Raw genomic sequence first — 22,264 nt, forward strand, 5'->3', positions numbered from 1 at the left:
CCCGCAGAAATCATTCTATGGTTAACCTATGCAATCAAATAAGTGTAGGGTCATGAGAAATCTAATAACATCGTTGAGTGTTACAGCGCACAGGCACATGGCAGATGAGTAAACGGTTCTCGTATATGGTCAATGCGTTAATATTTTTGAAGAGCATGGTTTGTGTAGGTCACATGGTGCTTGTAAAAGATAAACAAAATTAGCAAAAAAGTAAAGTGTAACCAGAGGAATATGATGGCAAAAGAAAGTGCTTCAGATGATTAACACAAGAAAGAGTGCCTCAAGACAATTTGGAAAGAGCCTTCAATAGAGTAGCAGCAGAACCGAAAAAAGAGCACTTGCAAGCAGCTGGAAGGGCGAATGGAAGCGCTACGAAAACACCAATAACAGCAAACAAATTGCATTTTAAAATGCAATATTATCAGCTGCATGTGTTGTGAGTCAAGTAGTTTGGCCGAAACACAAGGAATGAGTTGAATGATCTGTTCAGAGGCCACCAATGGACCACGTAAAGCTCTTGACTCTGCCCTTGGGTCCGCAAGGCATTAACAGGGTAATTCATAGAATTTCGCAGAAAAGTGTCGCAAGCGGCTGGCGCAGAGTGTCCGCGTGCGATTGACTGCGCCAGGCACGTGCGCTAAAACCGATTTCCGCGCACAGCGTATTCATGGATTTCATGCTCCCAAACCAGCCGTGGCGCAGAGTATCGCAGCGACCCTGCAGCAGCGCCAGTAACGCCCCCAAGAACGCCCTCGCGCAAGGAAAAGCCAGCAAAATCGCTAAATCATCGCAAAGGGCTGCGCTAACCCTGGACCAGTTTACAGGGCAGCCAAACAAGGAACGCAAAGCGGGTAACGTGCATATCAGGGGTACACGTGAAGTCATACACGCGATTAGGAGGGTAAGTGTATTACAGGGGTACACGTGAAGTCATACACGCGATTAGCCAGGGTACGTGTATTACAGGGGTACGCGGGAAGTTTAACACGCGATTGGCCAGGGTACGTGTATCACAGGGGTACGCGGGAAGTTTAACACGCGATTAGCCAGTGTAAGTGTATTACAGGGGTACACGTGAAGTCATACACGCGATTAGCCAGGGTACGTGTATTACAGGGGTACGCGGGAAGTTTAACACGCGATTGGCCAGGGTACGTGTATTACAGGGGTACGCGGGAAGTTTAACACGCGATTAGCCAGGGTAAGTGTATTACAGGGGTACGCGGGAAGTTTAACACGCGATTAGCCAGGGTACGTGTATTACAGGGGTACGCGGGAAGTATAACACGCGATTGGCCAGGGTACATGTATTACAGGGGTACGCGGGAAGTTTAACACGCGATTGGCCAGGGTACGTGTATTACAGGGGTACGCGTGAAGTTATACACGCGATTAGCCAGGGTACGTGTATTACAGGGGTACGCGGGAAGTTTAACACGCGATTGGCCAGGGTACGTGTATTACAGGGGTACGCGGGAAGTTCAACACGCGATTGGCCAGGGTACGTGTATTACAGGGGTACGCGGGAAGTTTCACATGCGATTTGGCCAGGTACGTGTATTACAGGGGTGCGTGGGAATTATCACACGCGATTTGGCTTGGTACGTGTATTACAGGGGTGTGCGGGAATTATCACACGCAATTAGGCTGGGTGGGTCCTCACAGGTGTTCCCTGTACACCCTCCACAGCCCCTGCAGGCAGCCCACAAAACAGGGGACTACCCTGCACACCTGCTCATGTCCCCCTGCACCCCCACCCCCCAGCAGTGCAGGGGCACCCTCCACCAGGCCCCCACTCATGTCTCCCACCACCCCCACCCCCCAGCAGTGCAGGGGCACCCTCCACCAGGCCCCCACTCATGTCTCCCACCACCCCCACCCCCCAGCAGTGCAGGGGCAGCCTCCACCAGGCCCCCACTCATGTCTCCCACCACCCCCACCCCCCAGCAGTGCAGGGGCAGCCTCCACCAGGCCCCCACTCATGTCTCCCACCACCCCCACCCCCCAGCAGTGCAGGGGCACCCTCCACCAGGCCCCCACTCATGTCTCCCACCACCCCCACCCCCCAGCAGTGCAGGGGCAGCCTCCACCAGGCCCCCACTCATGTCTCCCACCACCCCCACCCCCCAGCAGTGCAGGGGCAGCCTCCACCAGGCCCCCACTCATGTCTCCCACCACCCCCACCCCCCAGCAGTGCAGGGGCACCCTCCACCAGGCCCCCACTCATGTCTCCCACCACCCCCACCCCCCAGCCACCAGGGGCACCCTCCACCAGGCCCCCACTCATGTCTCCCACCACCCCCACCCCCCAGCAGTGCAGGGGCAGCCTCCACCAGGCCCCCACTCATGTCTCCCACCACCCCCACCCCCCAGCAGTGCAGGGGCAGCCTCCACCAGGCCCCCACTCATGTCCCCTATCACCCCCACCCCCCCGCCACCAGGGGCACCCTCCACCAGGCCCCCACTCATGTCTCCCACCACCCCCACCCCCCAGCAGTGCAGGGGCAGCCTCCACCAGGCCCCCACTCATGTCTCCCACCACCCCCACCCCCCAGCCACCAGGGTCACCCTCCACCAGGGCCCCACTCATGTCTCCCACCACCCCCACCCCCCAGCAGTGCAGGGTCACCCTCCACCAGGGCCCCACTCATGTCTCCCACCACCCCCACCCCGCAGCACTGTGGGGCACCTGCCAGCAGGCCCCCACCCATGTCCAACTCATGTCTCCCACCACCCCCACCCCCCAGCCACCAGGGTCACCCTCCACCAGGGCCCCACTCATGTCTCCCACCACCCCCACCCCCCAGCAGTGCAGGGTCACCCTCCACCAGGGCCCCACTCATGTCTCCCACCACCCCCACCCCGCAGCACTGTGGGGCACCTGCCAGCAGGCCCCCACCCATGTCCAACTCATGTCTCCCACCACCCCCACCCCCCAGCCACCAGGGTCACCCTCCACCAGGGCCCCACTCATGTCTCCCACCACCCCCACCCCCCAGCCACCAGGGTCACCCTCCACCAGGGCCCCACTCATGTCTCCCACCACCCCCACCCCCCAGCACTGTGGGGCACCAGCCAGCAGGCCCCCACCCATGTCCAACTCATGTCTCCCACCACCCCCACCCCCCAGCACTGTGGGGCACCTGCCAGCAGTCCCCCACCCATGTCCAACTCATGTCTCCCACCACCCCCACCCCCCAGCAGTGCAGGGGCACCCTCCACCAGGCCCCCACTCATGTCTCCCACCACCCCCACCCCCCAGCCACCAGGGGCACCCTCCACCAGGCCCCCACTCATGTCTCCCACCACCCCCACCCCCCAGCAGTGCAGGGGCACCCTCCACCAGGCCCCCACTCATGTCTCCCACCACCCCCACACCCCAGCAGTGCAGGGTCACCCTCCACCAGGCCCCCACTCATGTCTACCACCACCTCCACCCCCCAGCCACCAGGGTCACCCTCCACCAGGCCCCCACTCATGTCCCCTATCACCCCCACCCCCCAGCCACCAGGGTCACCCTCCACCAGGCCCCCACTCATGTCTCCCATCACCCCCACACCCCAGCAGTGCAGGGTCACCCTCCACCAGGCCCCCACTCATGTCTCCCACCACCCCCACCCCCCAGCAGTGCAGGCTTAACCTCCACCAGGCCCCCACTCATGTCCCCCTGCACCCCCACCCCCCTGCCACCATGTGCAGCCCCCACCAGGTCCTCACAATCCCCAATCATGTGCGTAATGGTCATCCTCCACAGCCAAAAAGACCTACCAAGTAACCCATTCACCCACATGGAAATGGAAATCACATGTTACACCCCCAATGTACATGAAGCAAATGAACCCATGTCCGTCACACACATATTTTCAAATTGAATGGGAAAACACACAACATGACATGCATGAAACCAATGAGATGAAACCACACAGTGAACAATGGAAAAAAAAATGTATTGAAAAAAATACAAATGCCAAAGAAAGAAAACTAACTACAATGTAAATGTGAAAAAATAAGCTGCATGTCCGCATAAAAACACAAAACTAGAAAATCAAATCCAAAAAATTATGTCCAAAGTGAAATGTAAAAACTCTCCATGCAACAAAGAACTATGTACAAAAATAACAAGGGTCCATCATCACAACTGAACTAAGGAAACCTCCTAAAAAACCTACCTAAATATCAACTATATACAAAAAGTGGAGCAGTGTCCGTCGACTCCAAATAATAATAAGAACGAAAGGAAACCTAAAACTAAAGAACTATATACAAAGGCGGCGGGCAAGTCCAGCGGCTCACTCTGTGGTGTTCCGGGCCAGGGCATCATCGAACTCCTGTTCGATGTCCCGGAGGCGGTCCAGTTCCATGGCCCCGAGGGTCCGCAGGGAGGACGCCGTGTCCTCCTCCAACCCCCTGCGGATTGCCTCGAGGCACTCGGCCCGCCTCAGGGCCCTCCGCATGGAGTTCTCCGCCCTGACCATTGTGAGCCGCGCCTCTTCCGCCCGCCGCCGCTCCGCACCTATGGCGTGGCCCAACCGCTGCCACACGGAAGACACTCTCTGTCCTGGGTCCTCCTGCCCTCCGGCCGATGCCTGCCCCTCCGATGTCGAAGGCCCCGAGCCTTCATGGCTCCCACCATCTTGCTGCTGCTGCTGCTCTGCCTCTGCCCGTGCACTGCCTCCTGCTGCCTGCACATCCTCCGCCGGCTGGGGTGCACCTGTTGATGTGGCCACCCCTGCTGGACGTCCGACTCCCGACTGTGGCAGGGATGCCTCCTCCACCAGCCTGGCCGCACTGTCAGAGGCAGCTCCACAGGGCACCCAGGTGACTGATGGGTGGGAAGATGGCACAGAGGACGACTGGCGCGTAGGGGGTCCAGTTGAGGGGGTCGGAGCAAGCCCCATCAGACGGAGGAATCCGGTCTGGGTGACCTGTCCCAGCAGGCTGACGTGGTCAACGAGCCATTCGAGATGACGTGCAGTCTCTCCATGAAAAGACTGCAGGTCACCTCGCATGGCCCGTTGACGCAACGCCACGCCAGCCAGGACAGGCTCAACCCGGTCCTGGATGGCCACGTCCGCAGGCAGAGGAAGGCCAGTTGACGTCAGCTCATCCCCTGCCTGAAAACGGGTCTGGACGTAGGCATCCCTGCTGGTGCAAGATGATGCAGGGACAGGATCGGGGACAGGATTGCACACAGGCACCTCCGCGGCCGCCTGTGCTGCCTCCTGTCCCTGGTCCTGCACTGCACCACTAGCACCAGTGGGATCCCCACCTCCAGACCCCGTCTCTGGTGCTTGCGCGGCCCCCTCCTCCACCAAACCCCCCACCAACCTGGATGACTCTGTGCCATCTTCCCCTGTTGGGCCCTGTGGGGTCCCAGCTGCCCCTTCTGCTGCCGAGGAGTCCAACTGCAACCTCCGCCTCTTGGACCTCCCCCCGGCAGCTGCGGCCTGGGACGCGGCACCGGACTCCTCACTCCCCGACGAGATGACAACACGGGAGGGGAGCCGGGCCTTGCGTCTCCGGCTGGCGGTCGGATCCCCGCCGCTGTGCTCCACAGCACCTTCTCCGCCCTCTTCATCAGTTGACGCTGCAGACAGGGAGAAACAAAACACAGGCATCAGGGCACTGTACAATGGACACATACACGCATGACAGTTGCACATGAGTGGCATTGGCAAACCTCAGACATGTCATCACAATCCCCAACACACATGTCATTGCAACTGGCACACATGAGCCATACCACAGCCATATCGCAACTGCCACCACCATCCCTACACATACAACAGCATCAGCAGCCAAAGGGGAGCCATACATCACATGCAACACAGGAAGTGCACCACACATGTACACACACCACCACACTTGCATGCATGTCTACACCTCTGCCAAGTGTCGCACTGTTCAGACGGGCATCCATGTCACATCTGCCAATCAGGCTTCCACATACCGCTGTCACATGCATCCATGTAGCATCACTGTTGCACCTTTGACAAATACACACACATGCACATGTACACAGTGCTCATACATGCAGCCGAAAACAACATACATGCCTGACATCACGGACATGTCTACTTACATACACATTCATCCAAACATGTGTGCACGCACAACTGCATTTGCCATGCAAGCCCAAACACACAAGCACCATCCATGTCTCACACATTACAGCCCTCGCATGTGTCAGCCCCACGGCCCTGTACACCCCCACCCATACTCCACCCCATACAAACAGATGTGCAACCGGCACAATGGGGAATGATCACCACACGCCCTGCTCACAACCAGGATGCATGTACACTCACCGCTCGACTCCAGACGGCTCTGCTTCTCTAGGACCTGGACGTGGAGCGCTGGGGATATGCGTTCCAGGACCCCCATCTGTTCTTCCGACAAGTGGCCCCGGCGCCCCTTGGCATCCGCTGCCTTCAAGAGGCGCCGGGCCTTGTTCAGGGTCCTGGACCTGAAGTCCTCCCAGCGCTTCCTGACATGTTGTAAGTCCCGGACTGCCACCCCCTCCGCGTTGATGGCAGTCACGATGTCTGTCCAGATCCGAGTCCGTCCTTCCTTGTCGGCGCGGGAACTTCCAAAGAGGGCATCATACTGCCCCAGGACTTGCTCCACCAGGACACCAACTTCGGTGGCACTGAAGCTGGTGCCCCTCTGCCTCTCTGGCCGGGGGTTGTCAGTGGTCACAGATGGTGTTAGCCCCGACATGACAACCCCAGAGGCAGGAGTGGGTGGGCAACTGGGTCCTGGGGCTGGGCTGTGGAGCGATGGAATTCCAGTCGGGAGTCTTCTGTTCCAGCAGGGGTGGTCACAGCAACAGCACCCCTGGCTGATGTGCAGGCAGCAAATGGCAGTGCACGTGGGCAGCAGGCAGTCAGGCAGCAGCAGATAGCAGGTGGGAGCGTGCTCGGGGCTCTGGGGGGCAGTAATTCGGCCTTCTGGGCAGGAGCGTGGTCTCCCGTGTGCTCACGCGTGGCCAGCTTGGTACGGAGTGAATTGGCACGTGAAAATCCTGCACGTCAGCGTGAAAACCGGGGAAAGGCCCTTAGCGCGTAAGCGCGTCAGCACGCATACGCGATTCCATTGGACCAAAGGCCCTCAGCGCGTAAGCGCGTCTGTGACGTGACCCGCACGGGTGTTTCCCACACAGCACGTGATGACAGAGCACACGTGGAAAGACTGCACGTCAGAGTCTCATCGCGTGTAATTGGACAAAAGTGCGTGTACACGCGATTGGCCTATGTACGTGTATATGAGGTGTGCGCGGACACTTACACACGCAAGTACGTCAGCGCACCTGTATCCCGGTGTACGGCCATTTCCACCAATCACACGCAATGAGACTCTGACGTGCAGTCTTTCCACGTGTGCTCTGTCATCACTTGCTGTGTGGGAAACACCCGTGCGGGTCACGTCACAGACGCGCTTACGCGCTGAGGGCCTTTGGTCCAATGGAATCGCGTATGCGTGCTGACGCGCTTACGCGCTAAGGGCCTTTCCTCGGTTTTCACGCTGACGTGCAGGATTTTCACGTGCCAATTCACTCCGTACCAAGCTGGCCACGCGTGAGCACACGGGAGACCACGCTCCTGCCCAGAAGGCCGAATTACTGCCCCCCAGAGCCCCGAGCACGCTCCCACCTGCTATCTGCTGCTGCCTGACTGCCTGCTGCCCACGTGCACTGCCATTTGCTGCCTGCACATCAGCCAGGGGTGCTGTTGCTGTGACCACCCCTGCTGGAACAGAAGACTCCCGACTGGAATTCCATCGCTCCACAGCCCAGCCCCAGGACCCAGTTGCCCACCCACTCCTGCCTCTGGGGTTGTCATGTCGGGGCTAACACCATCTGTGACCACTGACAACCCCCGGCCAGAGAGGCAGAGGGGCACCAGCTTCAGTGCCACCGAAGTTGGTGTCCTGGTGGAGCAAGTCCTGGGGCAGTATGATGCCCTCTTTGGAAGTTCCCGCGCCGACAAGGAAGGACGGACTCGGATCTGGACAGACATCGTGACTGCCATCAACGCGGAGGGGGTGGCAGTCCGGGACTTACAACATGTCAGGAAGCGCTGGGAGGACTTCAGGTCCAGGACCCTGAACAAGGCCCGGCGCCTCTTGAAGGCAGCGGATGCCAAGGGGCGCCGGGGCCACTTGTCGGAAGAACAGATGGGGGTCCTGGAACGCATATCCCCAGCGCTCCACGTCCAGGTCCTAGAGAAGCAGAGCCGTCTGGAGTCGAGCGGTGAGTGTACATGCATCCTGGTTGTGAGCAGGGCGTGTGGTGATCATTCCCCATTGTGCCGGTTGCACATCGGTTTGTATGGGGTGGAGTATGGGTGGGGGTGTACAGGGCCGTGGGGCTGACACATGCGAGGGCTGTAATGTGTGAGACATGGATGGTGCTTGTGTGTGTGGGCTTGCATGGCAAATGCAGTTGTGCGTGCACACATGTTTGGATGAATGTGTATGTAAGTAGACATGTCCGTGATGTCAGGCATGTATGTTGTTTTCGGCTGCATGTATGAGCACTGTGTACATGTGCATGTGTGTGTATTTGTCAAAGGTGCAACAGTGATGCTACATGGATGCATGTGACAGCGGTATGTGGAAGCCTGATTGGCAGATGTGACATGGATGCCCGTCTGAACAGTGCGACACTTGGCAGAGGTGTAGACATGCATGCAAGTGTGGTGGTGTGTGTACATGTGTGGTGCACTTCCTGTGTTGCATGTGATGTATGGCTCCCCTTTGGCTGCTGATGCTGTTGTATGTGTAGGGATGGTGGTGGCAGTTGCGATATGGCTGTGGTGTGGCTCATGTGTGCCAGTTGCAATGACATGTGTGTTGGGGATTGTGATGACATGTCTGAGGTTTGCCAATGCCACTCATGTGCAACTGTCATGCGTGTATGTGTCCATTGTACAGTGCCCTGATGCCTGTGTTTTGTTTCTCCCTGTCTGCAGCGTCAACTGATGAAGAGGGCGGAGAAGGTGCTGTGGAGCACAGCGGCGGGGATCCGACCGCCAGCCGGAGACGCAAGGCCCGGCTCCCCTCCCGTGTTGTCATCTCGTCGGGGAGTGAGGAGTCCGGTGCCGCGTCCCAGGCCGCAGCTGCCGGGGGGAGGTCCAAGAGGCGGAGGTTGCAGTTGGACTCCTCGGCAGCAGAAGGGGCAGCTGGGACCCCACAGGGCCCAACAGGGGAAGATGGCACAGAGTCATCCAGGTTGGTGGGGGGTTTGGTGGAGGAGGGGGCCGCGCAAGCACCAGAGACAGGGTCTGGAGGTGGGGATCCCACTGGTGCTAGTGGTGCAGTGCAGGACCAGGGACAGGAGGCAGCACAGGCGGCCGCGGAGGTGCCTGTGTGCAATCCTGTCCCCGATCCTGTCCCTGCATCATCTTGCACCAGCAGGGATGCCTACGTCCAGACCCGTTTTCAGGCAGGGGATGAGCTGACGTCAACTGGCCTTCCTCTGCCTGCGGACGTGGCCATCCAGGACCGGGTTGAGCCTGTCCTGGCTGGCGTGGCGTTGCGTCAACGGGCCATGCGAGGTGACCTGCAGTCTTTTCATGGAGAGACTGCACGTCATCTCGAATGGCTCGTTGACCACGTCAGCCTGCTGGGACAGGTCACCCAGGCCGGATTCCGCTGTCTGATGGGGCTTGCTCCGACCCCCTCCTCAACTGGACCCCCTACGCGCCAGTCGTCCTCTGTGCCATCTTCCCACCCATCAGTCACCTGGGTGCCCTGTGGAGCTGCCTCTGACAGTGCGGCCAGGCTGGTGGAGGAGGCATCCCTGCCACAGTCGGGAGTCGGACGTCCAGCAGGGGTGGCCACATCAACAGGTGCACCCCAGCCGGCGGAGGATGTGCAGGCAGCAGGAGGCAGTGCACGGGCAGAGGCAGAGCAGCAGCAGCAGCAAGATGGTGGGAGCCATGAAGGCTCGGGGCCTTCGACATCGGAGGGGCAGGCATCGGCCGGAGGGCAGGAGGACCCAGGACAGAGAGTGTCTTCCGTGTGGCAGCGGTTGGGCCACGCCATAGGTGCGGAGCGGCGGCGGGCGGAAGAGGCGCGGCTCACAATGGTCAGGGCGGAGAACTCCATGCGGAGGGCCCTGAGGCGGGCCGAGTGCCTCGAGGCAATCCGCAGGGGGTTGGAGGAGGACACGGCGTCGTCCCTGCGGACCCTCGGGGCCATGGAACTGGACCGCCTCCGGGACATCGAACAGGAGTTCGATGATGCCCTGGCCCGGAACACCACAGAGTGAGCCGCTGGACTTGCCCGCCGCCTTTGTATATAGTTCTTTAGTTTTAGGTTTCCTTTCGTTCTTATTATTATTTGGAGTCGACGGACACTGCTCCACTTTTTGTATATAGTTGATATTTAGGTAGGTTTTTTAGGAGGTTTCCTTAGTTCAGTTGTGATGATGGACCCTTGTTATTTTTGTACATAGTTCTTTGTTGCATGGTGAGTTTTTACATTTCACTTTGGACATAATTTTTTGGATTTGATTTTCTAGTTTTGTGTTTTTATGCGGACATGCAGCTTATTTTTTCACATTTACATTGCAGTTAGTTTTCTTTCTTTGGCATTTGTATTTTTTTCAATACATTTTTTTTTCCATTGTTCACTGTGTGGTTTCATCTCATTGGTTTCATGCATGTCATGTTGTGTGTTTTCCCATTCAATTTGAAAATATGTGTGTGACGGACATGGGTTCATTTGCTTCATGTACATTGGGGGTGTAACATGTGATTTCCATTTCCATGTGGGTGAATGGGTTACTTGGTAGGTCTTTTTGGCTGTGGAGGATGACCATTACGCACATGATTGGGGATTGTGAGGACCTGGTGGGGGCTGCACATGGTGGCAGGGGGGTGGGGGTGCAGGGGGACATGAGTGGGGGCCTGGTGGAGGGTGACCCTGCACTGCTGGGGGGTGGGGGTGGTGGGAGACATGAGTGGGGGCCTGGTGGAGGGTGACCCTGCACTGCTGGGGTGTGGGGGTGATGGGAGACATGAGTGGGGGCCTGGTGGAGGGTGACCCTGGTGGCTGGGGGGTGGGGGTGATAGGGGACATGAGTGGGGGCCTGGTGGAGGGTGACCCTGGTGGCTGGGGGTGGTGACAGACATGAGTGGGGGCCTGGTGGAGGGTGACCCTGCACTGCTGGGGTGTGGGGGTGGTGGGAGACATGAGTTGGACATGGGTGGGGGCCTGCTGGCAGGTGCCCCACAGTGCTGGGGGGTGGGGGTGGTGGGAGACATGAGTTGGACATGGGTGGGGGCCTGCTGGCAGGTGCCCCACAGTGCTGGGGGGTGGGGGTGGTGGGAGACATGAGTGGGGCCCTGGTGGAGGGTGACCCTGGTGGCTGGGGGGTGGGGGTGGTGGGAGACATGAGTTGGACATGGGTGGGGGCCTGCTGGCAGGTGCCCCACAGTGCTGGGGTGTGGGGGTGGTGGGAGACATGAGTTGGACATGGGTGGGGGCCTGCTGGCAGGTGCCCCACAGTGCTGGGGGGTGGGGGTGGTGGGAGACATGAGTTGGACATGGGTGGGGGCCTACTGGCAGGTGCCCCACAGTGCTGGGGGTTGGGGGTGGTGGGAGACATGAGTTGGACATGGGTGGGGGCCTGCTGGCAGGTGCCCCACAGTGCTGGGGGGTGGGGGTGGTGGGAGACATGAGTTGGACATGGGTGGGGGCCTACTGGCAGGTGCCCCACAGTGCTGGGGGGTGGGGGTGGTGGGAGACATGAGTGGGGCCCTGGTGGAGGGTGACCCTGGTGGCTGGGGGGTGGGGGTGGTGGGAGACATGAGTTGGACATGGGTGGGGGCCTGCTGGCAGGTGCCCCACAGTGCTGGGGGGTGGGGGTGGTGGGAGACATGAGTGGGGCCCTGGTGGAGGGTGACCCTGGTGGCTGGGGGGTGGGGGTGGTGGGAGACATGAGTTGGACATGGGTGGGGGCCTACTGGCAGGTGCCCCACAGTGCTGGGGGGTGGGGGTGCAAGGGGACATGTGTTGGTGTTCAAGGAGACATGTGCCTTTGCTGGGGGGCATGCCCATGTTGGGTAGGCTGCCTGCGGGACATGACCAGGGATGCAGGGTAGTCCCCTGTGGTGTGGGCTGCCTGCAGGGGCCGTGGAGGGTGTACAGGGTACACCTGGGAGGACCCACACTGTCAAATCACATGTGGGACTCCCCAGCACCCCTGAAATACACGTACCGTGCAGAAATCGCGTGTAAAACTTCCCGCGCACCCCTGAAATACACGCGCCCAGGCTATTCGCGTGTAAAACTTCCCGCGCACCCCTGAAATACACGCGCCCAGGCTATTCGCGTGTAAAACTTCCCGCGCACCCCTGAAATACACGCGCCCAGGCTATTCGCGTGTAAAACTTCCCGCGCACCCCTGAAATACACGCGCCCAGCCTATTCGCGTGTGGAACTTCCCGCGCACCCCTGAAATACACGCGCCCAGGCTATTCGCGTGTGGAACTTCCCGCGAACCCCTGAAATACACGCGCCCAGGCTATTCGCGTGTGGAACTTCCCGCGAACCCCTGTAATACACGCGCCCAGGCTATTCGCGTGTGGAACTTCCCGCGAACCCCTGTAATACACGTAGCCCGCTCCCCCAGGCCCGATCGCGTGAGGAACTTCCCGCGCACCCCTCAAATTCACGCGCCCAGGCTATTCGCGTGTGAAACTTCACGCGAACCCCTGAAATACACGTAGCCCGCTCCCCCAGGCCCGATCGCGTGAGGAACTTCACGCGAACCCCTGTAATACACTTAGCCCGCTCCCCCAGGCCCGATCGCGTGTGGAACTTCCCGCGCACCCCTCAAATTCACGCGCCCAGGCTATTCGCGTGTGAAACTTCACGCGAACCCCTGAAATACACGTAGCACGCTCCCCCAGGCCCGATCGCGTGAGGAACTTCACGCGAACCCCTGAAATACACGTAGCACGCTCCCCCAGGCCCGATCGCGTGAGGAACTTCACGCGAACCCCTGTAATACACGTAGCCCACTCCCCCAGGCCCGATCGCGTGTGGAACTTCACGCGAACCCCTGTAATACACGTAGCCCGCTCCCCCAGGCCCGATCGCGTGTGGAACTTCACGCGAACCCCTGAAATACACGTAGCCCGCTCCCCCAGGCCCGATCGCGTGAGGAACTTCACGCGAACCCCTGTAATACACGTAGCCCGCTCCCCCAGGCCCGATCGCGTGAGGAACTTCACGCGAACCCCTGTAATACACGTAGCCCGCTCCCCCAGGCCCGATCGCGTGAGGAACTTCACGCGAACCCCTGTAATACACGTAGCCCGCTCCCCCAGGCCCGATCGTGTGAATAACTTCACGCGAACCCCTGTGATGCACGTACCCTGCAAATCGCGTGTGACACTTCCCGCGCACCCCGGTATACATGCACACGTATTTTTTGTCAGCGGGTGTCCGTGTTTGTGGGTACCCCTTTGCACGTCATTTTTCCTGGAGGGCCACAGTATGGGACATTCATCATGGCAGTATATAGGTGCTATTTGTTGGCGCACCTTTTGGCGCACATTTCTTACAGCCGCAGAGACGCTACCGCCTCCTTTCTTGTGGCGGTCGTGTTTGTGCCTGTGCGCTGGTTTGAGCGTGCGCTTTTTTCCCCTATTCTATTCCATGAATACGTGTTGTAGGCGAGCGTGTGGGCGTTCCGCGCACTTGTGCCCTGTACTTCCCCCGTGACGCCCACGTTTTGGCAAGTTGTTCCCCATTCCGAGTGTTACGCCCGTGTTCCGCCTACTTTTATTGCGTGCGCCGCGCTATGTGCGAATTTCGCTGTGGCCTGTGCGATTTTCGCTGTGACCTGGCGCACGCTGTTAGATGGCCTGTGCGCCAACGTGCGCCAACGTGCGCCGCGCACTTTTTTTTCGCACATCCGCTGGTTTTCTCGCGCACGGCCTTCCATGAATCGACGTGCGCTGCTTTTCGTGCGATTTTCGCACGTTCACTGCGATTTTCGCTATTCCACTGCGATTCGCACGTTTTTGCCCACTTGCGCCGCGCTAATTATTCCATGAATCGGCCTCTAAGTGTTTTCATCTGCATTTCCAAAAGTCCTCATATTGAAGTAGAGGAGGAAACTGGTTTTCGAGGGTAAAGGACTACTTTTAAATGCTTATGAAATAGGGGAGAAGATTCGCCATCTCACAAAGAGTTTGTGGCCAGTGGTTCCAGAGAAAACACACACCGGATTTCCTGTATCAGGCCTTGGGGATGACAAGAAGCTGTTGGATTAGATGAGCAAAGCCACCAGCCTGGCACATAATGAGAAATGCTCTCTACTGGGATGCTCTGTGCAATATGAAGGCCTTAAATACCATTTGCCTTTTCACTGTCACCCACAGTACTTGGTCCACGGCTGGAGAAAGGTGTGACTTTTTGGGCAGAATTTTGGCCTCCATATATTAAGTGCATGTTTGGGAAGGCCTAGATACACTAAATTGAAACTATCCAGCCTCCGTGATTTATTAGAGCGAGGTTAAAAATGTACACTTGCCACTAGCCATTAACTAGTGATAACTGACTCTTGGCGAGTAACAATGTTGTGCTCTGTGAATATGCAGAACTGAGGGGGCAAATGACCTTAGGGCTGACTAGTCACTTGCAATGTACTCCTGCATTAAAGATTATGTGGATTACTGGGTGCAAAAAAAGAGAAAGTGCAAGCCTTTTTAAAGCATGCAGCTGAGCAAAACATGGTTGTGATCCCTTGCTCATTTGAGGGGTGAGTGCTGGCTTGCCTTCCACGATGATCCCTGAGAGAGTAATGGATACCGCCTTCGTGAGAGTGGAATTGATATGTGAGCTGCAGTGCAGAATGGGGGCATTGCTGTTGCGCCAACACCAAGTTTGGGCAAGTTAAAGGAAGTCCACACATTGATGCTGGAGCAAGACATCGTTAAATTATGACATTTTGTAGACACGTGTTTCATGCCAACAGTGGAGCTTTCTCTGGGCATCGGAAACTATAAGTGCAATAGTTTGGCATAACTTAATTGCCGGCTGTAGGATGTGGGTGCTCCTCTTGCCCGAACAATCAAGCAGAGCAGAATTTTGGCTGCATATTCTATTCAAAGCGCAATGCTGTTAGTAGGCGCAATAAATTAATTCAGAAATATTTGTATTTTTTTTAATTTGCTAGTCATTTATTGTTTCTGGTCATTGATCTGGCGCAATGTCTTCCCCGGAAGGGTATGTCAGCGTGCAAAAACTACAGCACAGAAGAAACAAGACCAAATGGGATTAAGCATGCAGTAAACATGCAGACAAACAAATAGATGTTTGGCTGTTAGTTGAAAGGTTTTGTAGAAATAAAGCATACACAGAAATACATGATGCCAATATTGCCAATGTAAGAACACATATTTGGTGGCTTTCCCCAAACTGAAAAAACAAGGGGGCTTCTGGGAGTTTCTCTACTACTGGCCTATATCCCAGGTTAAAGTCTCAACCAGAGTCTTTAGCTCACCATCCTTTCACAGAAGAGAATTTCCACTGCATATGAATCTATGCAGTGGAAATGTCTCTTCTGTGAAAGGATGGTGAGCTAAAGACTCTGGTTGAGACTCTAAACCGGGATATAGGTAGTAGAGAAACTCCCAGAACCCCCCCTTGTTTTTCCCCCGAACTGAAAGCATTTGCCGCTGTAACGACCCACCTGAGAGCCCCCAAATACTACAAGCATTTGCCCTTGTAAGGACAGAACTATAATGGCTTTGACCCAAGAATACCAACATTTACCCCTGTAAGGCCACACATGCAATGGCTTTGCCCAAACATGCCAGTATTTGCCATTGTAGGAATATGCAATCTATTGTATCAAGTATAGACGCAGTAGTAAGCTGGGCCTTAGCCCTTAAATTTGGCGGTAACGCTATTACCGCTGCATTTAAGGGTTAGCCCAATCATGAGTCGGGCGGTAAGTGAGTGTTTTACATCCAGCTTTTTGCTGGAAGTAAAAATGTTCCCTTGCCGCCTGTTTTGGGCTGTTTTCAGCACTATTACCATTGGCGCAATTAAAGCTGGCGATAATAGCGCCCCACAACCCTATTGGGTGCAATGAACCCAATGGATAATGGGAACTTAGTGCTGTACAGCTACTCGTGATCTGGCACCAACAGCGCAGGACCGAGTAGCGGTAACGCTATTTGCACCGGGATACCGCCAGACTCGGGATGAGGCCCCAAGTCTTTTACTGTGTCTATGCTTCATGTAATCAAACCTGTATGTATGCAAACCTTAACTTGCACATGTTTGTCAGCATGGACATGGATTTACTGGGTGTATAGGCTTCATTTAAGTACTCTTTGCCAAATCTTTGTTTAGGCAGAAGGCGCAATGCTCCTCAGCCCTGGCCGAAGTGCCGCAAACTGCAAATAACTCCCTGGACTACCAGGGACTAAAACAAAGGGCACAGACCCTCACACTTTCTGGACTTACCTTAAGGGAGCCAAGACCCCCCAACACAAACTTGGACACAGCATTTCCTGGGCCTCCATCCCTATTCCGTGGTTGGCCTACACAGTGGAAGTGGGCCGGGCTTAGTCCACTAATGTTTTTGTGGGTTTTACCACCTACTGGGAGAGCAAGCCAAGGCAGGATTGGCCAGGGTCAGTGGTCCAATGGCAAGAGAGGGGGAGCATTAAATGGATAGCCGAAAACAGGATGGTGTGGGTTGTTCGGTTGGGGTCAGAGGAGGTAGCAGTCCAAGGAATCAGCAGGTAAAAGGGAGACGATTTCTGGAGAAGTTGAGGTATTGGTTAGGGAGTGCAAGTGGCACTGCATTGTGAGTGTGAATTAAAGAGTGGCAAGTGTGTCAGGGAGTGTAGAGAGTTGATATGAATATAGGAGTAAAAGTAGCGTGTTGCAGTAGGAATGTGGGTGGATGAGGGAGTTGCAGTATGGAGGGGGGAGTTGCAGTGTAGAGGTGGGAGTAATAGCATGAGGAGATTGTAGTTACATCAAAGGATGGTGGAAACCCTTAGATGCAGTTAAAGCCATTGGAGCGACAGAGGAGTAAGACACAGGGAGCAGAAGGAGTGGGGAGAAGTTGGGACAGAATAGTACTAAGAGGAGACCATCAGTCGAAAGAGCAGGGAAAGGATACTTGAGCGGGATAGGAAGCAGTGTACGTCGGACGCGTGTCTGATCGGCAGAGTCCACTATCCCTGTAAACAACTAAACACTGGAAAGTGTAGTGACAGTAAGGATGTCCGGTACGTAGGTCAGACAAATAAGATACTGGCCTTTAGGTACTTCCCTTCTAGCTCAAGGCAGAATCTAGAGAGCAGGGAAAAACATTTAGCATATACTAACCCAGGAAGTAGGGACACCTGTGTTAGAGTGCTATTGGTCTGTTTAGATGGGAGCGATGGCCCTAGAGCCCGGCCGAAATAATTGGCATAAAAAAAATTGAACTGCCTCTGAGCATTGGAGTGTTCTTTGAGCCATCTGCGACCGCACATATTTACTCAATGATGACCCTCAGAAAGTCGTCTCTCTCCTCTTCCCACCTTGGGTATTATTCGCTTTGCACATATTGTGAAACAATTATTGCAGAAGGCAATGTGCATTAACAATATCAATTTGCTACAATGAGAAACATGATATCTCACACACTACAACTGTTGATGTGACATACCCTTCATCAATGCAGGGCTCGAAACTGAGGGTAGCTGGGAGCGGTTTAGCCCCAGAAGAGCCTGCTTAGCTTGACACCAACAGTCCAACAGGACCTCATTTTGACTCCTGAAGTCAACTGATGCCAAACAAACACACCTATGTGAATGTTACTTTGTGTGTTTGGGACAATCTGTAAATAAACATCAGGTCACACCTACAAGACATTTAAAGCATAAGGGGTTTTAAATAAAGGAAGAATTATACGTTTGCATCTATTAGATTAGTGGAAGTTGGATTTATGCAACTTTGTATTAGCTCCATGTTCCAGTGTTAGCTCTTGGTCACTGGTTAATGCTGGATAGCCAGAAGCTGCTTCAGCCTCTGCTAACCTGATCTTAATTTCGATCCCTGCAATATATTCCTGGCTATTGTATTCCTCACATTTCTTTCATGTAGTTTACAATACGATTCCTAAACAGTCAAATAAGGGCATGTGTTTTAGAGTCCTGATGAAGGTCTGCGGTCTAAAGCATGAAAAGTGAGTTGGCTCATGGTTGAAAGAAACAACATAACCATACATGGATAGACGGAACAATTATGACTTTTAAATACAAATAAAAATAAACAAAAGCCTACTAAGATAACCAACAATCTTCTGTGTTTCATTCATTCACACCCCAGTAGGCCCGACACCAAAAGAGCATAGGAGGTTTGTGAGGGATTTGAGATATAGGATGAATCAAATTTGTGATGAGGTGGATTGCCACCACTAAAAAACTGGTCTTGTGGCATCCAGGCACCAACCTACTTTGAAAAAATAAAAATAAAAAAAAAGGGGATTCTGGGAGTTTCTCTACTACCGGCCTATATCCCGGGTTAGAGTCTCAACCAGAGTCTTTAGCTCATCATCCTTTCACAGAAGAGAAATTTACACTACATATCAGTCTTTGTCCTGCCCAAGGGCAGTCCAGCACCGAAATGCCTGAAAATTCTCTTCTGAACAAGAGTACCAACAGCAACCCCAGACACGTGTTTCAGCCTGGTTGGGCCTCATCAGTGAGGTGGAGCTGTGCCTCTAAGAACAGTGAGCAAGGGTTCCACGTCTGGAGTACCCTAGTAACTTAGGGTAAAAACCCAAAGCTACTTTATATGAAAAAAAGGGGGTTCTGGGAGTTTCTCTCCTACTGGCCTATATCCCGGGTTAGAGTCTCAACCTACTTTGAACAGTACCTTCTGGACTTCAGCATAGGGTATGCAACTGGATCCAAAAGAACAATGAGCTTGGGCAGGTGCTAAATGCCTGGGTACACGTTGAACAGGACCACTGGAGGCAAAAAACGTATACATGAACCAATCAAGAGGTTATGGTGTCAAAGACTTCTGCTAAGTCCAATTCAAGGAGAGCACTGGTGCTGTCCACCATTGGTGAGCAAAAGGAAGAATACTGGACAAAGGCCAGGCCAGCATTGATCCAGAATCCTCAGGAAGACAAAGTCTAGAAGATTCAAGGCTCTAGTACATTTGAGCTCTGAGGAACTTTTTGATAAAAATGGTTCTTGGCCGTAGGAGGAAGGGTTTTTGGCTGACAGTTCAAAGACAAGTTCTTTTTTTTCCAAGAGGCGTACATATATATTCTGGCTTTAATTTATGGATCTATGAATAGTTGACTTCAAATAAATTAATGAACAGAACCATCTGTAAAAAAAAAAAAAAATAAGCCAGGGGAAACCAGTGACCGTTGGGCGCTATGCAAGTATTCACTTACTCTCTTGCTCCTGCAAGCAGTGCGCCAGGGCTCCATCTTCAAGAACGGAGAAATCTCTTCGCACTGAAGAAGAAAAGAGAAAGGGTATTAGAGCCAACATATTTCAAGTTTGTCTTTACACTTTTGGCCGTGAAGATGATGCAATTGTTCTATGGCAGCCAGACATCAAGCAGGAAGGCACCCGGCAAACAGATGCTGCAGTGAAATATTGGACTAGACATCATGAGCCACTTAAAACTACTGTAGTCGTGGATGAGGTGAAAAGAAAGTGCAGGCAAACTTGGGGATGTAGCACTGGAAAAGAGTACTTCTACAAAGTCCACTTTGAAAAAGAAGCCACAATATAGGGATAGAGTTACAGCTCGGATAGCTGACTGCAACCTTCTTATTTAGATCGACATAAGAGAAAATTCAGAAATCAGACATGAGCTTCAAAATGTTAACAAAATAAAGCACAGACTTACTACCCATGGCTGAAGGCTGACTAGTACACTCAGGCCATTTGATATTACAAAAAAGGAAGGCATTTGTGCACTTTGTACCGTTTGCATGTCTCTATGACGACAAGAAAAATGGTGACAAACGATTCAGTGACTCTAAAATAATGAGAACATTTTGCATTTTTTATTTTTTATTTTGGGGGGCCTTCACCCAAGCCCCCGCCCTCCTGCTTTACTACCATCCCCAAGCCTCACCACCCTTTTCAATCCCTTACCCCAACATGTACTTTTATTAAAAATTCGAAATTATTGTCGGTATTTAGGATTCACTGAAAATGTTTGTCACGATTTTCATTTCGTTATGAACACTAACCCTTTGCACCATACTCGGAAATAAAGGTTCACACCAAGCACAGAGTCATATGGTGACGATCCTACTACTATTTCCACAACACGCTTTGCGGATACACCCAGGCAATCAGTGGCTGTCAAAAAAAGAAAAATAACCTATTCCTTTGCTGTCTTAAGACCAATCTTCAGGGGCATGGCCAGGTTCTGCCACAGTTTTTATCTACGTCACAACACTTTACACCACTCTCTACTTGCTTTCCTAAAACATGACTCACCTAGCCTCCCCCCCCAACCCCCTCAAATGATAGGCAGCTCTATCAGCCCAGTTAGCACCATATGATCAGAATGCTAGAAATGGCGTCTAACTCCAGTCTGCCTCAGCTACCGGTGCCTGCGTCATGTTCTCTTCTTGCCACCTTTCAGGCATTTACCGCTCTGCTTCTTCTGGCCTCCTACATTCTCCACTTGGTTTGCCCACCAGAGACTCCCAACCCCATTGGTCATCTTTCTTTTTCTCAGTAAACATAAAAGGCTGGACTTGTTGCTTCAGTGGCTGTCATTTGCTTGGCCCCATCTTGGAATGGTTATTCCAATGGAGTTATTTTTGCCCTTCAAGCAGGGCGAGCAAAGTAGAAAAACGATTGATACGTTAGAGAAATTAACCAATTGAATATGTTATAAGGAAAGCATTTTATAGCAAGCTAAGATCATTCACTCTATCATTTATTATAAACTGTTTTATTTCAAAGTCTGTAAACTGTTAACCCTTGTATCATTCTCAATACTTTGAACAATAAAAATCATTAAAATAAAAAAGAAAAACGATGTCCAAAACGGTGGTAACCAACATGTTTATTGCCCCAGGAAGTATCATTACCGCTTGGAAGAGTGACACTTCCCGGTAGCAACGCCCTTCACTTCACCTAGGGCAATATGTTGGGCACAGGTCATTATCCCACAATCATGACACCTCCCTCGGTCCATAGAGCTTAAAGGGATGCAAGTGAACCCAGCTCCACAACTTTCCACCTCTGTAAGTCACTCTGCATTGCAAAGCAAGAACCAGCTAAATATTCTACCTGCAAACAAAAAACTGGTAGATTTGACAACTCCGAGCTCTAGATTCATGCATCATGGCCATCGGTGTAAAATGGAAATAGAGACTCCATGGGCCTGATTCACAGAAGTGTTTTATAATGACGCAATCACGTAGGAAAACGCTCTGTGAATCAGGCCCCACGTGTTTCTATAGCACTGGATATTTGAGGCTCTGATCAGGCCGAAATGAGCCAAGTGATTAAGCGAAAGTTTAGAATTTCAGAAACATTTTGTCCCCAACTCGTTTGGCCATTGTGCCGCCCCAAAATAATTGATTGACGGGAGCAGTTTGTACTTATTGTAATTGGTTATTTATAATGCGCTTAATAACCAGAGGTTTCTAAGTGCTGACCCGGGGATCGAACCTGTTTTGCTATGCATCGCCTTGCTTCCAAGGTGAGCACGTTGCCCCCCAGCTAACCTCCCGTACCATGTCAGATTCCTCACTTGGTTGGCACAATAGCTAATTCGTAGTAAGAGTTTGGAGGACTTGCTTTTCTCGCTGCCATCCAGACATCCCCCTCTACCTGGGCACAAAGGTGAGTCCATCGATGGTGTCCTGCTGCTACCAAAAGGAGTGGAATCATGCAAGGTATTTCATTACAAATCTTGAAGTAATCAAGGGTACCTTGCAGAATAGTTTTAGGCCACAGGCAGATGTACAATAGCACCCAAAATTAATACTCCAAATTACCCCATTTGGGTGCTGTTGGGAGTAATTGTAGAACGAGTCTTTGTTACTTTGTAACAGCTGCTGCAGAGTGGCAAACATTGACTGATGAATCGAAGTCTGAGATTGTTCACTGAAGCTACTTTCTGTCTATAAGTGAAAAAAGGGCCAGATTGTAAAACAAATTTACGGATTACAAGTAAATTAGCGGCAGTGTTAATCTTCATTTTTGGACTCCATAGGCTCAATGGGGATTTTGGCATA

At 53.5% G+C, this 22,264-nt stretch overlaps 1 protein-coding gene across 9 annotated transcripts in view; it reads right to left on the reverse strand.

The window, feature by feature from the left end:
* The window catches only part of LOC138472286 (coiled-coil domain-containing protein 50-like), a 768,296-nt gene that overhangs the window by 477,730 nt on the left and 268,302 nt on the right, over positions 1–22,264 (reverse strand). For all 9 annotated transcript variants that reach the window (XM_069610399.1, XM_069610405.1, XM_069610398.1 and 6 more), the window contains exon 3: positions 19,442–19,504. In XM_069610399.1, the coding sequence (XP_069466500.1) occupies positions 19,442–19,504 (63 nt within the window). The remainder of the gene's footprint in view (positions 1–19,441; positions 19,505–22,264) is intronic.

The sequence above is a fragment of the Ambystoma mexicanum genome, chromosome 8 (genome assembly GCF_040938575.1).
Source record: "Ambystoma mexicanum isolate Mex_15411 chromosome 8, UKY_AmexF1_1, whole genome shotgun sequence".
Classification (NCBI taxonomy): Eukaryota; Metazoa; Chordata; class Amphibia; order Caudata; family Ambystomatidae; genus Ambystoma; species Ambystoma mexicanum.